At 40.2% G+C, this 15,772-nt stretch overlaps 1 protein-coding gene across 3 annotated transcripts in view; it reads right to left on the reverse strand.

The window, feature by feature from the left end:
• LOC146698207 (CUB and sushi domain-containing protein 3-like) overlaps positions 1-15,772 on the reverse strand; it is a 259,780-nt gene that overhangs the window by 56,782 nt on the left and 187,226 nt on the right. For 2 of the 3 annotated variants that reach the window (XM_085473239.1, XM_085473238.1), the window contains exons 44-52: positions 15,610-15,755; positions 15,166-15,246; positions 14,359-14,472; positions 8,913-9,101; positions 8,638-8,796; positions 7,208-7,396; positions 5,028-5,210; positions 4,007-4,201; positions 3,010-3,183 (exon numbers count right to left, since the gene is read on the reverse strand). In XM_085473239.1, the coding sequence (XP_085329365.1) occupies positions 3,010-3,183; positions 4,007-4,201; positions 5,028-5,210; positions 7,208-7,396; positions 8,638-8,796; positions 8,913-9,101; positions 14,359-14,472; positions 15,166-15,246; positions 15,610-15,755 (1,430 nt within the window). The remainder of the gene's footprint in view (positions 1-3,009; positions 3,184-4,006; positions 4,202-5,027; positions 5,211-7,207; positions 7,397-8,637; positions 8,797-8,912; positions 9,102-14,358; positions 14,473-15,165; positions 15,247-15,609; positions 15,756-15,772) is intronic. The other variant, XM_085473236.1, reaches the window with a different exon arrangement.

The raw sequence follows: 15,772 nt of genomic DNA on the forward strand, positions 1-15,772 counted from the left end.
ATTTTTCAGCTCATTATCTCTGAGTTTCTATTTCTAAATTTGTATAATCAGCTGCACTTGTAGTGATAACTTTGCCGTCCTCATCGACAGTAGACAGAGAAACGCATGTGAAACTTAAAATCTGCGCAATATGCTCATGCACATAATCGTATTACTTTCAGCTACAATAAATCCCTTTCAGAGAGCAGGAATATTGCTGAGATTTGCATTGCCACTTAAAACCTGGGATATTGCCCCTGACTGTGAGTCTGATTTCCCTAGTTCACTCCTGCACCCAGAAGCTCAGCCGAGCATTTTATTATCACACTCTATTTGAGAGCAGCCAGATTCTGTGAAGATCGTGCTGAAGTAGGCAACTATCCCGAAAGGTCCCTGGCTATGTTAACCCTGTCAGTCATATCGCTAAACAAGCTAAAGGTGCCCTCCTTCTAATGAACTGAACCAATCTTGAGCTGAGCTGGGACCGCTCTGCAACTCTGCCGCTAACTGACTAATATAATACATCTGTGAGGCAAATATTCACATTCTGCTGTTGGGCAGGACTGAATGTACAGAGCTGTGATGAGCCATGCTAAGCTAAGCAGTAGCATGCTGTCCCTGTTTATACAAATTCTACTAGTGCAGCTTAGGAAGTGTTTTACATTTTGATTGATTGATTGATTGAGTGAATCTTTATTTTGAACATGTTGAAAAAGTATTAAAAAAAAAATAGAATTAAAAGAGACAAATGAACAAAGCAAACAAAAGGAAAACGAGCAACCACAACTCCAAATAACGTCCATGTTCAAAAAGGAGCAGGAAGAAGCATAAGCTTATTTAATCCCACCCCTTTTCCACTATCTAGTATCAATAGACTACAGAAATACCTCCTTGTAATTACATTATATGTTATGTGTAATTTTTTTTTTTTTTTTTTTAATATATACACATATATGTTTCTATCTATCCATACCTACGTATATACACACATACGCACATATACACATTTTCAATAACCCCATTTGACAGAAGCTGTGGCTCTTCAGCTGCTCTCACGTTTCAAGTTTCACAAGGACAGGATTTACTTTATACTCTACAGAAACCTGCTCCAAGCACTTTTAACAAAGGTATTTGATAAAAGTGCTTGCACATATGCCTTAGAGACCATCTTCTAATGGGATCACACCATAACAAATCCATCAATACAGTGCTGTGCAAAAGTCCTGAGCCAAACCTAATATCTTTATATTTTGCTTTTGAAGACTCAGAGTTTCTTGTAATGTTTGAAGTGGTCTTGAGCAAGTAGTTTTCCAGGTTTTCTGAAGGTCCTTTAAAGTTTTACTTTGGACACATTTTCAGCCCAGTCCTTGGACCTGACCATTTTCAGAGGGATGGGTTTTTTTTTCTTCTTAATCCATTTAACATTGACCTGTGACTTATCCAAAAAAAGCACCAAACTTAAGTGATGAACCAGTGTTGTGGGTACGCATAACATAACTTATCAAAGAACCAATCTTAAATTGCATCTTTAGGCACCGTGTTACTAGCGGTCTATTAGAAAAACACAACATTTCTTCCCATTTCCTTAACAGAATCTATAAACAATAAAAGTGAAAAAGAACACAGTTTGATTGTATTTTTCAACCAACAAAGTGATTCCCAAAGCTATTAATCAAAAACCCGCAAAAAATGCACCTCCTTAAGAAATCAGGAAAAAAATCCAAGACCTGAAAAAGGACCTGAGTGTTGCATATAGCCCTTCAGTTGATCCTTCTACTGTTTGCAAAACCTTCATCAGAAATGAAGTGGCTGTCAGGAAGCCACAAAACAAAGAGCAAAGGCTTAGGTATACCTTACTTGGCATTTTCTATTCGAAGCTGCTTAATTTTTCAGAATGAGACTGATCAACAAACACACTGCTAATGCAGTAAAAGCATACCTGGATAGAAAAACACACAGTGGAACGCTATCAGAAGCCCGGAGAACTACTCCTGAAGACTATTCAAAGAAATGACAAGAAAGCATGCCTAACAGAGTTCAGACTATGATGAAGAATAATAATGGATTGGATTTATATAGCGCTCTTCAAGGCACCCAAAGCGCTTTACAATACCACTATTCATTCACTCTCACATTCATACACTGGTGGAAGCAGCTACAGTTGTAGCCACAGCTGCCCTGGGGCAGACTGACAGAAGCGAGACTGCCATATCGCGCCATCGGCCCCTCTGGCCAACACCAGTAGGCAAGTAGGGTAAAGTGTCTTGCCCAAGGACACAACGACCAGGACAGAGAGCCCAGGGATCGAACCGGCGACCTTCCGGTTACAGATGCGATTCCCAACCCCCTGAGCCACGGTCGCACGAATAAAGGTGATCATACCAAATATTCACTTTTAAGCTCACTAGAATTGTACAATCTCTGTTTTTGCCCCATGTATGTTTTACATATTTAATTAAATCACTACACCCATTTTCAATTTCATTGCAAAATGTAAAGAAACTCAAGACTTCTCAAGGCAACACTGTACACTGACATTTATCCCTTGAGTATCTACCGATCACTCGGATCATACTTTAACTGTTGAACTCAACTACAGTTATCTATTTGTTCCACCTTGCACTGTTACTCTGTTCTGGTATCAGCGTCTTCACAGACTAACACGCAGACTCACAAAGTTAATATATTTTTCCAGATACACCATCGTTGGTAGTAAAAAGCTAATTTGACCTCATAATCTCTACAAGGTCTGAAACAGTCTGATGTGTTCCAGTGTCAGCATGATGACAAACATGGTATCATCAATGATATCGTCTTAATGCTTTACATTTTTTTGCCAAACACACTTGGCAACAGAGGCAATTATAGCCACCCTCTGCTTCCCCATCTGGTTCTATTCTGGACATGTTTGCCCAATCAAAAAAAAGAAAAAACCCAGCTCATACTCTGCCAAAGCAGAGTGCCAGCAGTTTTTGACCTAGGTCAAGGATGTGCTTAAAAAGTTAAAGACAACATGTAAACCTGGCTTACCCAGGCACTGAGTCTCCATTCCACTCCAAAGGCCAGACAGGAGACACTCTCTAACTGTAGATCCAGTTAAAACATAGCCAGGGTTACAGCTGAAAATGGCTGATGCTCCGAAGGTAGTTTGGGTCCCAATTTTCTTCCCATTAGGAGGAGTGGGAAGATCGCCACAGGAAATGACTGCAAAGAGATGAAGAGTAAGGAGGAAAAGAAAAGGAAGAGCAAAAAGATGAAGGAGGCACCGGGAGAATGAGCAAGAGAGAACAAGAGAAAGAATAAAGAGATAGAAGTTGGCTTACATCTTCAGAGTCAATGGGAGAGCACAGTCATTTACGCCCATCTTGCCAACCTTAATGCGTTAAAAGAGTGACCTGTACCATTTCATGGGGAGGATAATGATGGTTTGCCTTTGTCCCACCATCTTTCATCATGTTGGCTAGCATCACCTTTTCACGTTACACTACCCATTCAGCTTTTAGCTTCTCTAAAAGTAGTTCCCATGGCAGCGATGAAAAGCTTTTATTTCCGATTCTCGTAATAAACAATATCTAACCTAAGCTGAGGCAGCAATAGGTGAGGAGCACAAAAGTGAGTCTTTGAGCTGGTGATTAACTGAGCTGTGAATAAGGTATTCATTCTTCAAGTCTCGTAACCCCCACATTCTATGAATCTAGTGTACTCAAGGCAAGGCGGGACATGGATTTTTCAATTTGGCTCAATGACAATGTTAAAATGCTTTCTATTCCATTTATTCAATGAATCGACAGACGTGCTCAGCGAGTTTGTGAAGTGGCATTTCGTGCTACGTGTCTGTCCGATGAATGTCTTTTTTACAAGATAATGCGAGAATGAACCACAGGAAAGCGGAGTTAATTTCTGGGAATATTATTCTTTTGGCTCAGTTCTACGTTTATCCCGTTTCATTTTTTCCTTTCCCCACTTATGAATTTGTGAGATGCACAAGCGCTGCATATTTTGTGTTGCTGCAACCAAAGTCACTCACTTCTACACCGAGGCCTCTCGTTCCTCCAGCTCCACACTCCGTTTGCGAGGCACTGGATGTGGGCGGGCCCCACACGATAGTATCCAGGGTTGCAGGTGAAGATTATTTTCGTCCCATACTCATAGTGCGAGCCATTGACAATCCTCCATTTCCCGTGATCGAGGGAAAACGGGCTAAGACTGGGGCACGGCATCACTGAAAAAAAATAATAAAATAAGAATTATTTTATGGGCAGTTACTACGGGAGTTTTGGATTATTCCAATGGATTGACTTTTGTATAATTTTTTTATCCCTTATGCACACACCGCAAAGCAGCAGCATAAACTAATCCATGTGTTGCAGTTATACAAATGTTCTTCCACAACAAAGCTATTTATGAATTGGCACTTTCTAAAACCAAATGAGTTTCAAAACAAACTCTGTTTCCCTTTTCACTGTGAGACACATATACAGCAGGGAATAAACAGTGGTCTCAACAGAAAACAATGCTGTCAATCACTCCCTGCACTGACTTTCAAACTTGGAGGAGTTGCACTGGCATGTGAAAAGACTTACCCAGCGCCAGCTGCAGAGATCCTTTCAAGCATTATTCCCCCTTTCGTCCATGCATCTTATCATGATCCAACAAGTTGGGATTTTTGTAAGGAAACTGCAACTTGCATGTTTTTATGACAGCAGTCCTTATTACATTAACTCCTTCCATTGCCGTCCAATTTTGGAGAAACCTGTTTTGATATTTTACCTGCTGTTCAGACGATCTCAAACTCCAACTTGTACTGCCTCCAATTAAAGAACAAAAAACCCCAAACTGTGTCTAATAGCTTTATCTTCTTTTGGGTCTCATATATTTGGCCACCTTTGAGTGGAGGCAACAGACAATATGAAATTTTTTAAATGTTTTTATGAACAGAAAAAAAAAATCCTGCAAGGTTTTTTTTGCAACCTCATTTCTCCAAATCACTATTTTCTCCTCTGCGCTCCCCTCCCCTTCCATCTTTCCAAGGCTTCCTCTCTACTCACCAAAGCATCGGGGTATCTTGTTGTGATTGCTCCAGGTGCCGTCTGGCTGGCAGACTGTGGTCGTCAGCTCTTTGGAGAGCCGGTAACCGCCGTTACAGAAGTAGGTCGCCCGTGTGCCGACGGAGTAATCAGCAGTGAGCACACCTCCGTTCGCTGGCGCATTGGGCACACCGCATGACACAGCTGCAGGCAGCAAGAGGACAATGGTCGACCCACATGTTTATGCACAGTACAAGAGACATACTAGATAGATGCCTGGTGAACACAGGTATGGTAGGCATTCATATATAATCACTATTTTTCAGTTTTGCAAAGAAAAATATATATGTTTGTGCTCCCACCAGTGCAACCTCTTTGTGGTGCACTAACTGTGTGGAATTTTAATTTATTGTTACATTTTTATTAGCTTTTCGAAGGGTGACAGCCTTAATATGTAGGAGTCCAAAAGAAAGAATTTAACATTTAGTACTCAGAAGGTTCCACACCTACCCAGTGTACATTAGAATTATAATGTAAGAACCCTTGTGGTACACTGACACTTAAATTATTTGATTGATGTGCATATTATAGACCTCTTAATGCACAAGACTGTACTTTCACTTGGCAGAAATCAAAGAAATTAGGACTGACCACTTGTGGAAAATTGCATTCGGCTGTCTCAGAGTGAAAGTATTCATACTGCAGGGAGGTTATGAAAATTGAAGTCCCACATAAATATTGCACTGTTCTTATAAGAAGGTATTCAAGAAAGAAGTCATCTGAATGACCAAACAGCTATTCAATTATGCCAAATTATACAAAAGTACTTAATAATTAAAACCTCTTATTTTCACTGTGACTCAGTGGGGAATCTAAAAACACACTAATGATGTATAACAAAGTCATTAAAATGACAAGTGCAACCAAAAAAGTGACTGGTTCCAACACCAACTGTTCCTGACATGCAGGCGTACTCGAATGTGCCGAAAAACTTCTGCACAGCATTGTGTCCTTGGAAGTAAGTGCAATGTTAAACTTGCACAGAGCTCAGACCAAACAAAACACTTGAAGAAAGAGACTTTAAGGTGCTCATCATTGGGTCGGACACACTGAACTGAGCCAGGAAACCTAACATCTGAAGGGCCGAACTAAACAGAAACGGTTATGCAAAGACACATATCTAACCACAGAGCTGCGATGATAATTGCATACTGTGAAGCATCAAAAGTAGGAATCTGCCAACGTGGCATGGAGCCATTACAATGCCCGTCAACACCGTGCGAGATAATCAATTGACATTCATCTGAGTACTGCTTAGTTGTAACTTGGCGGATACTAATCAAAACAACTAAAAAGCTTTCCACACTGCAGATGAAAAATGTTGGTGTTTGAAGTGCGATGATCAAAGCTTAGGTGGTTAAAGGGACTGGTAATTATTTTGAGCCTTTGCTCTTTCTATGAGCAAAACTGATGGATTAATACACCGTGGATTCTCCGAGGTATCCTGCTTCAGACAGAATGAAAGCTTGAACATGCTGTAATGTGATCTTGGCCACTGCATAAAATAACAGATGGACAACATCTGTATGAATGTATCAGTTCATCTGCAGCCAAAGTTGAGTTTGTGCTTTGGAAAAGCGGTGTGCAATTAACAAACTGATGGAATCAATCACACGTGTGAAGTGTTTTTAAATCATTTAAAGTACATGACATACATATTTTCATTTCACTGCATCTTGATGAAATGCAATTGAGCACACCATCTGTTGATATTAATGCTGCCTGAGCATGTGTATATGTGTGTGTCTGTGCTAGCGCATGCAATCATGTGCACGTAAATGCACATATTCCACGTATGCACGCTGAAGAACCCAATTAGTTGAGTAAGGCAGAACAGCAGAGGACATTGCATCCTAATGGCAAGTTAGCCAAAGTAATTTGAAGAAGTGGAAATTGACAGAAGAAGGGAGGATTGATTTCTTTTTCCTTTCCACCTGACAGGACTCTGGGCTCTCAATCAGCCTGGTTTCAGTTCAGCTGCTAACAACACAGGAAGAGGGCTTGGGCTCAGACACTTAGGTGCTTTAAGCGCCTGCCTGTCTGGCTGTTGAGACTAAGGGTACAGAGGCAGTGACCAGAAGAATGGGTAGAGAGGCAGGCTAAAGGAGGAAATAAAAGCATGCCAGAGCCAATAAGCTCACCTTGACATGCAGGAACTGGCGCGTCCCAGGCGTAGTAGCCATAGGTGGTCTTCTTGCACACAGCTGTGCCCTTTCCAATGAGCTTGTACCCCCTGTCGCAGGCCCAGCGCACCACGCTGTTTAGATGACCCCCGGTCTGGCTCACTACAAAGCCATGTTGTGGAGAGTCTGGAGTACTGCAGTACATGGCTATGATAGAGGAGAAAGCAGGGGAGGGGAAGTGGGGAAAAAAAGAGCAAAGGCAAATAGAGGAGAGAGCCAAGAAAGAAGGCGAGGATGAAGTCGAAGAAAGAAAAGAGAGAGAAGGGTAAATAAAGAAGAGGAAAGGATGAGAGACATTAGCAAAGCACCTCTAGAGAAAAACTGATGAACATTTTTCGTTACAGCGAGGCTCCATTTTCAATGCAGAACAATAATGAGGGGGGAACCGCCCGAGGAGTGTCACGTCTATTTAGAACTTGGGCTATGCACCATGCAGCAAAGGAAGCCTTCACCTATCACATTATTACCATCCCATTTTGGCTTATGGGCATGCACATATTCAATTTGCTTTTAACACATGCAGCGTTGGTGCATTCTGCATTTGTTCCCATCGCCTTCCTTCCTCCGATCTTACAGTCCATTGAACACAAAAAGGTAAATTCGATTTCTCGAATATGACCATCTCATGGCCCATGTGACGTAAAAAGCTGTGGGAGGGAGGGCTGCGTGCTTCAAAAAACGCTGTCAACCATTCCCTCAAATCAACATGACTTGGCGATAGCAGGGATTTAAGACGAAAGGACACATGCTGGAGTTTGAGTCAGTTCCCATTAAAGTCAATCAAGTCAAGGAGGAGCTTTCCTTACAAAATTCATCACACCAACTTGCTTTCACAGGAACACTCTCGTGCATTAAAGTTAATGGACAGACACCATGAAAAATGAATGTCTTTTGTGCTTTTTTTGTGTTGTGATTGATGCATTTCAAATGAAAGAAAAGATCGCTATGCTGCTCTTGCTTAGCAGCACTTGCTTTATTAAAGAGCTAATTAAGAATTCAAGCCTTTTGTAATTTTAGACATGCAAAGCTGCATGCCGCCCTTTAGTGACTGGTTTCCAGCCTCGTGCTTTTTTTCCCCGTGAGCGCCTATTGCGAGCTATTACCTGTAGAAATTGTTTTTGTAAACTGACTGCATATTAAAAAAAATAAATCAATCAATAGAAAACACAGCACACAGTGATAAAAATCCTTGGGTCATATTGTATTCACGGCCATTTCAAGTAGCTACAGCTGAGGTTCATACACATCTGTCTCTGTTTAGTGTTATTACATTTTCAACTGTCCAAATTGTAGACCCATAGCTCTTATCACTCGTCTGCAGGTCAACATAAAATAAAACCAAATAGCATAGTAAAAAAATAGAGAATGATTATAAACTGGATACATACTTTGATACTCACCCACATATCTGATGTGGAAGCCGCGGCGGTTGGTGCCATGGTCGGAGGACCAGCGCAGGAGGAGCTGGTGGCCTGTGGTGTTTAGGCTGAAGGGTGTTTCAATATCACCACTGAGTGATGAGAGGCTCTGACTGTAGATGTTGGGACCTAAAGGCAATGACAAACAGCATGTGTGCTAGTGGCTGATGTTCTATTAGGCGATTGCCTGTTTATAATTTCAGTAATTTATTAAAAAACAAAAAAACTCAAAGTTTTTTACCCACCATCAAAAATTTCCAAGATGTCAAACTCTTTTTCTGTCTGGAAGAGTTCAAAGTGCAAAGTGATGTTGTAGCCCTTCTCCACGTTGATCAGCCAGGAGCACATCTGAAGATTGGGGTAGTTATCAGGATAGCCCGGGCTTAAGATTACTCCTGTTGAGTCAAAACGGACCTCGTGGGCCGGGCATTGGACTGGTGGGAACAGAAACAAAATAAAGGTGAGATTGTTGGAGGAAAAAGAATTGGCAGAGAAAATGAGAAGAAGCAACAGAGGGTGGAAGGAAGATGAAAAGTAGCGGCAGAAAACGAGAGGCAGAGGAAAAAATTAGAGATGCAGTAAGACATGGATGAAGGGAAGATAGAGATGCTTCACTGTGACAGTAGAAATGATATTGTAAAAATAAGTAGTCCTGAAACAATTACATTTGAGCCAGAGTGATATTGCACCTTAGGGGTGAGCTTGTGAGTCTGCCGTTGTCACCAGGCTCCCCTGATATCAATCCATCAAATAATACTCAGCAGGTGAGACAGCTAACTTTGTATGGAAAAATGGTGTGTGTGTGTGTGTGTGTGTGTGCGTGCGTGCGTGCGTGTGTGTGTGTGTAGGATTTCGTGTGTATCAGGTCAGAACGTTCCCTTCATTTCCTGTTGGCTGGCATGTCTGAAATAATGACAGTCCTGTTTCTCTCTTTTCCTTTTCTCTGAGTAACAGAAGTTTCTCTTCAGGGCCACTAGTGAAGAAACATGATGCATACGAAAGGTTAATGCAAACGACTGTTCCAGATGAAAAGGTCATTGGAAAGCATCGGACATACAACAGAAGCAGAGAATTGTAACACAAAGCAGTATGAATATTCCCACTGGTGACTCATTGTTAAAGTTTCAACTGGCTGAACTGCAATAGCCTTCGGCTCAAAGATAACAGGCACATATGATCCCAAAAAGAGCTTAAGCCAGTTATTTTCAACGAAACAATACATTTCTTTAAAAAAAAAAAGAGCTCTCTGTGGGCACAAAGTTCAAGAAGAATTTCTCCATAAATCATCTGAACAACACATATATTAAATGTGTAAATATTTGTACACAGCTAAATCAATATTCATAAATACACTGATGGTATTCATTAGGGTGGCATCAAATCTCAGTACAATCTATTCCGAAAATAAATGAACATAAAAAATTATTGTGAACTAGCAGTCTTTCTTCACTACTATTCTTTGGCTGTTTATAAGACACAGAATCTATATGGTTCTATATTTTTGTTATTTCCTGTTGTGTTTTGGAATATTCCTTCATTTTAACGCATCCTACTTAGATTAGCGTGGTATATTTATGTGCGCTCTAATAGGCAAAGACAAAGAGCAATGTGTAAATGAATTACTTTAAAAATGTACAACAAGTAGATTGGAATGACATAAAAGCATGCGTTTTGTTTTACAGGGCACAAAAGCATAACTACAAAACCACGGCTCCCACAAGCACTTATTTTTCTCCTCACACCCAGAATGCTAATGTGAACTAAGGGCACATTGCACAGTAGTGGGTGGTGAGTCAGGACAAAGGTCAATCAGTCATATTTGGTCTGTTTTCTATTTACAGTTCATTACAAACAGCTATTTAAAAACCTCTGAAGAATGCACACTTCAAAAAGAAATAACACTGAATACATTTCTATACAGTTAAGTCTGTAGTGCTCCATTTTAACATAAGAGTTATGACTCTCGCTGGAAATATGGAGTTCAATGGGGTCTTTAGTTGATGCAGTTACATCAATTCCTGGTACTATTTGCTCAGCAGCAGCCTCTGCTTTACTGATACCAGTGGTATACTTGTTACAGAGCCTTCACAGTTCCAGGAAAATGATAAAAAACAATTGTTATAAGCAATTTGCTAATTTCAATTCTACAACTTCTTCCTACTGACTACTCTGGAGTTACTTGCCCGAAAACTGTTCATACACTGCACAAATTCCCATTTGCCTCTGGCATTTCCACATGTTGGAGCGCTTTAAGATGCAGACAAAACAGACTCACCTGATAAGATCTAATTCACAGTAAATAGAACAATATAGCTGGTAAGTGCTTGTTATTGAAATAATTGCGCCTCCAATCCTTCTTTATTAAACTAAAGTTGTTGCCAAGCAACAAACACGTCCATCCACTGAGCACAGTTGCGGTTTAAACTGCTTTGCCTGAAACTTGCAGGTAGGGATTAAAATCTGAGTCACAAGAGGCTTCAAAACATTTTAGAAACCACATACTTTTACAGATGCCTTTTATGAAATAGGTTTATAAAATGCATTCATGGTGATTTGGCTCCAGTACAAATGTTGAGCACTGTATCCTACTGTGAGTGATTATAGAGACACTGGCTGAAAAATATATATGTACACTTCTAAATGATCATGAAAAAAAAAAACAAATCTAAAATTTATACCATAAATAACAAAAACACTAAATACCCAGTAAACAAAACACAGTGACATATGTTTTCTAATTTAAGAGGCATGTAGCCCTAATTTAACCTACACCTTACCTGGAGTCAGCATTAAGTAGCATGCAGGCTAACATCATTTGTTTAAGCTTAGCCAACAGCAGTTATTATATCTTCCACAGATGTTTTACCTTGTGGAAAACTACAACATTGCTGATTTCACTCAGAAAGTTGCACATATTGAATGCCAATGACACCCAGGGTTATGTATAAACTAATGTCGCACAAAAAAGTTTTGGTACGTATTGCAAAGACGAGGTTAGTGCGTCGTTTGTGTTCCTCCAACATCTATACGAATGTGACAGCAGCCGCAATACGACAACATTTATTGAGTTACACTAAACCTCAGTGTGGCAGATGGTTTAACCATCGCAGCAGTCAACTCGATGGTGGCTCTACCCTTGATTTAAGAAAATGTTTGACCTTCCTCACAGGCTTTTATAAAGACAGAGCTTGGGGAAATATCTTAAAAGCCAAGCATATTTAGGGGTTAAATTGCATAGCCATACAAGGACATTACAGTGTTATCTTAAAAGCATAAAATTACAATTAACATAGAGGCTGACAGCAAACAAAAGCGGAATACAGAGAGCACATGAGAATTCTTTTTCCTGCCCTTTCGGCAAGCTGTGACAAGAAGTGGCTCCTATGCAAGTTTACTGTGGCAGTCCCTTGGATGTGAATAGCAGGTCAACTCAAATTAAGTTCAACTTTACATGTCCCAAGGAGAGCAATTAGTTTCATGCTAGAGGTGGCACAAAGACATACCATATCCAACACGGTAAGATGAATTCTTGAATATAATGAAAAGGCAATCCATGAAAATGTCACATAATAAATTAGTCACTCTACAGCTATCTTAACTATGCTAATATGACGCTCAAAGCAAGATTTAAGGAGAGTCTGAACAAATGACTTGCAATCACTGACACATTTGAACACTTTAAAGATGTTGATTTAACACCTCTGCAGCTTTTTGCATTGTACCAGAGTATGGGCACATTCTCTTAGCAAAACTAATATAGTTTAGCAAATAGCTTGGTTTAGCTTAGGTGACTAAGCAGATCCACTTTTCTGGCAAAGTACAGTATTTACATTAGATGTTTTATGATGAATGAGAGCATTTGCTGTCCAACACAAAAATATTTTAGCGCTTCTCAAACAGCAATGTGAATTATTGTGTACTACTTGAATAGTCCCAACGTGTTTTGTAGTCAACTGTAGTCGCTCAAATTAAAACCTGTGAAAATATTTTAAGTGCAATGTGTGAATTTCTGATGCTATGAGCTAGCTGCTCTTGGCAGAGCTCTGTGTAGTCAGTAACACATGACAAGGTGAGCTGGCTGACCAGCCTTGGTGAGATGGCTTGAAATATTGCCCAGTACTCAAAAAGTGACTGAATGCCCTCTTTTGGCACTAGCGAAGTTTATCAGTTTATTCATATTGATGGAAATCAGCTGTTTTAACATACTGCTTGTTGCTGATACCCTTCATGTTGACATAATGTGATATAAGGACTCATACAGGACATATAAAAGATTTGGTGAAAAGAGATCTATATACCATACCTACCCTGATGAAATAAGCAATCAAGCTTTGTTTCGCATCCCCTTTATTCCAGCATGTCTAATAAGCTTATAACATGCTGCTCAACTTCATGCTGCTTGTGCTTTTGTAAATTATTAATATACTGAAAAATGCTAGGTAAGCCCAGTACACCACAAGTGAAGGTGGTTTGTTCTCTTTGCACACAAACACATCTGTCCATCTTAAATAATTCTAACTCAAATTATCATTTTTCAGGTCTCTCACCTTTGTGCCTATGTTAATTGAGCTACCTACTGACAGATGTTAGTTTGTGTGGCTGATTTGGATAGAAAAACACAAGAAAATCTGAGGTTTACGTATCTTGGATCAAACAGTTGCTGAGCCTAATCTTTGCTGTTGCTGTGTTTTTATTGTGAAACCTACCAAGTAATAATTTAAAAAAAATTAAAGTCAGTCAAATTCTGAACACAGAGTTAGCAGCAAAATCACAGCAGGGAGAAAACAACGATATCAAGTCAGGCATCAAGTAACAACAGCCAGGGATAAGCAAACAGGCTCCAAATAACTAGTCGTTCTCTACGTTGCTTTATGAATGCAGGCTTGAGGTTTGTCAAGCATCTGTCATGCCTTGATCACAAGTCCGATGCGATTACTCACTGTTTCTAGAAATACAAAGACAGAAATGCTCATCAAGTCAAGACTTGTAGACAAAGGACTTCAGGGCACTTCAAAAGATGTCTAACCACAGGGGATAGAAGGTTTCAGAGTGCTCTGTTGTGTGGAGCAAAGATTTACTGGCACGACAGGGAGGCTGAAGGCATTTGTTGTTTTGTCTAAACAAAATCTTTGATGCAGGCGACAGGAATTTCTTTTACTTTGCTCCTCGTTTGTAATTCCATCTTCAAAAGAATTATGGGTAAGCAAACATCAATCAAACCCATGAGACCGTTACGTAGGGGTAGAATATCTGTTTTTACAGCACGTGAAAACCTGCTGATCTGTAATTGGTTTCAAACTTACCCACTACAGTAAAACTGCTGGTTGTACGCAAATGGCAGTCTATGGACTTGGATCAGTAGTATTGTTACTCTGAATCTTGATAAATTGGAATAGAGCTGCTTTTTGCCACCTGGTGCCTGCTGGACGAGGCTCTGCTGGCAGTCTGTCAAATAATGCATCAGTGGGTGCTGCTTACTGTAACCAACCTGAGCACTGTGGTGTCAAGCACCACATAACATAAACAGGTTTGCATACACATATATTGTATATGTATGTGTGGGGGGAATGTGTACACACATTGTGAGGAACACTTAAACACACAAACACAAATGCAAAAAAATAAATAAATCAAACACAGAAAAATTTTAAACATACCCAAAGACTCCAAGTCACACTGAATGAAACCAACCTTGACAGACTGGTGGAGGTCCATCCATCTGTAGCCTTTCTCCAAGTCGGCAGGTCAGAATCTCACTGCCCACCAAGGTGAAGCCTGGCTGGCACGTGTACCGAATAATGTCCCCTGTGAGATCATTTACACGTGTAATCGCACACACACACACACACACACACACACACACACACACGTGCACACAAAGGAGGAGGGGATGTGCAAAACATTTCTGTTAATAGTCCAACTCAAACACAAACACACACATACTTCCACACAAAGCTATGCTAGTAAAAACCTCCTCAGTCGCAGCACTTGAAACAGTAATCAGCAACACATTTTGTAATGAAGATTGACATCCCCTTAGCTAGCCAGAATACTGAAGGCACTTCATTACATTATAGAAGTTAGGCAGAAGCCCATGCACACACACACACTCAATTTTAAAGACAGAAAGTGAAGCCGCCACTAGCCACACGACTTCCACTTCACTTTCCTAATCAATTATGAACACTGAAAATACAAACAGCTTATAAGAAGAGCTAATTAGCCTTACCCTCAAATTAATACTTTAATGCACGGAGCATGAATAGATATAAAATTTCAAACGCGAGTAGAGAAAGATGAAAACGAAGAGCAAAGTGCAAGAAGGAACACATTTTTCATTTAAATGAAATCATATATTTAAAAGATATGTGTATACCAGTGTTTGTATACATAGTTACTTATATATAATTACATACACACAAATAATCTGCCTACTGCAAACTGATTTCACTTCACATTGTCTCTGGCTGGTAAACAAGCAAATAAAATAAGACAAACCTATTTCAAACTCATCATCTTCTGTTAAGATCGTAGCGTTGGCAACAGGAGGGGGTGGCTGACATGTTCTCAGCTGGTACGCTGTTGGGGAAAGGGCAAACAAACTGAATCCTTGAACAGAGTGAGTGCTGTGTGCGCATTTGAAGGCAGAAATAAAGAGAGGCAAACGGTGTCTCTCCCATCATAATGAAACTTGATTAGATCAGAAATTGCCACCTATCACTGTTCATGATCATCAAAAAACAATCACTAATTTAGTTGAGATAGGGAGCGTTTTATTATTAATCAGCTCCTCTTTGAAAGGGTGTTTTAATAGCGCAAGAAAAAAAAAGCTTTAAACTGCATTTATCATTTATCATTAGAGCTGGAAGCAATGCTATGACAGAAGGTATTGAGAAGACTTAGGTTAGGCATGAGGTCTCCACTTAAGTTAGGAGACGTTACCGAAATAATGTAGCTCAAAGAAGCCGCTGGTGCTGAAGTCGCTGTGGAACTTGATGAGGACCTGATTGGCAGTGGTGGACACGCCCTCCTGTACAGAGCTGCCACTAAACTGACCGATTTGGGGCGAGCTCTGGTCAGGTCCGTCCCTAGTGCAGAAATATAG

This window comes from Copadichromis virginalis, linkage group LG11 (assembly GCF_057382275.1).
Source record: "Copadichromis virginalis isolate Kocher_CV1m ecotype Utaka linkage group LG11, C_Virginalis_male_GT1.1, whole genome shotgun sequence".
NCBI lineage: Eukaryota > Metazoa > Chordata > Actinopteri > Cichliformes > Cichlidae > Copadichromis > Copadichromis virginalis.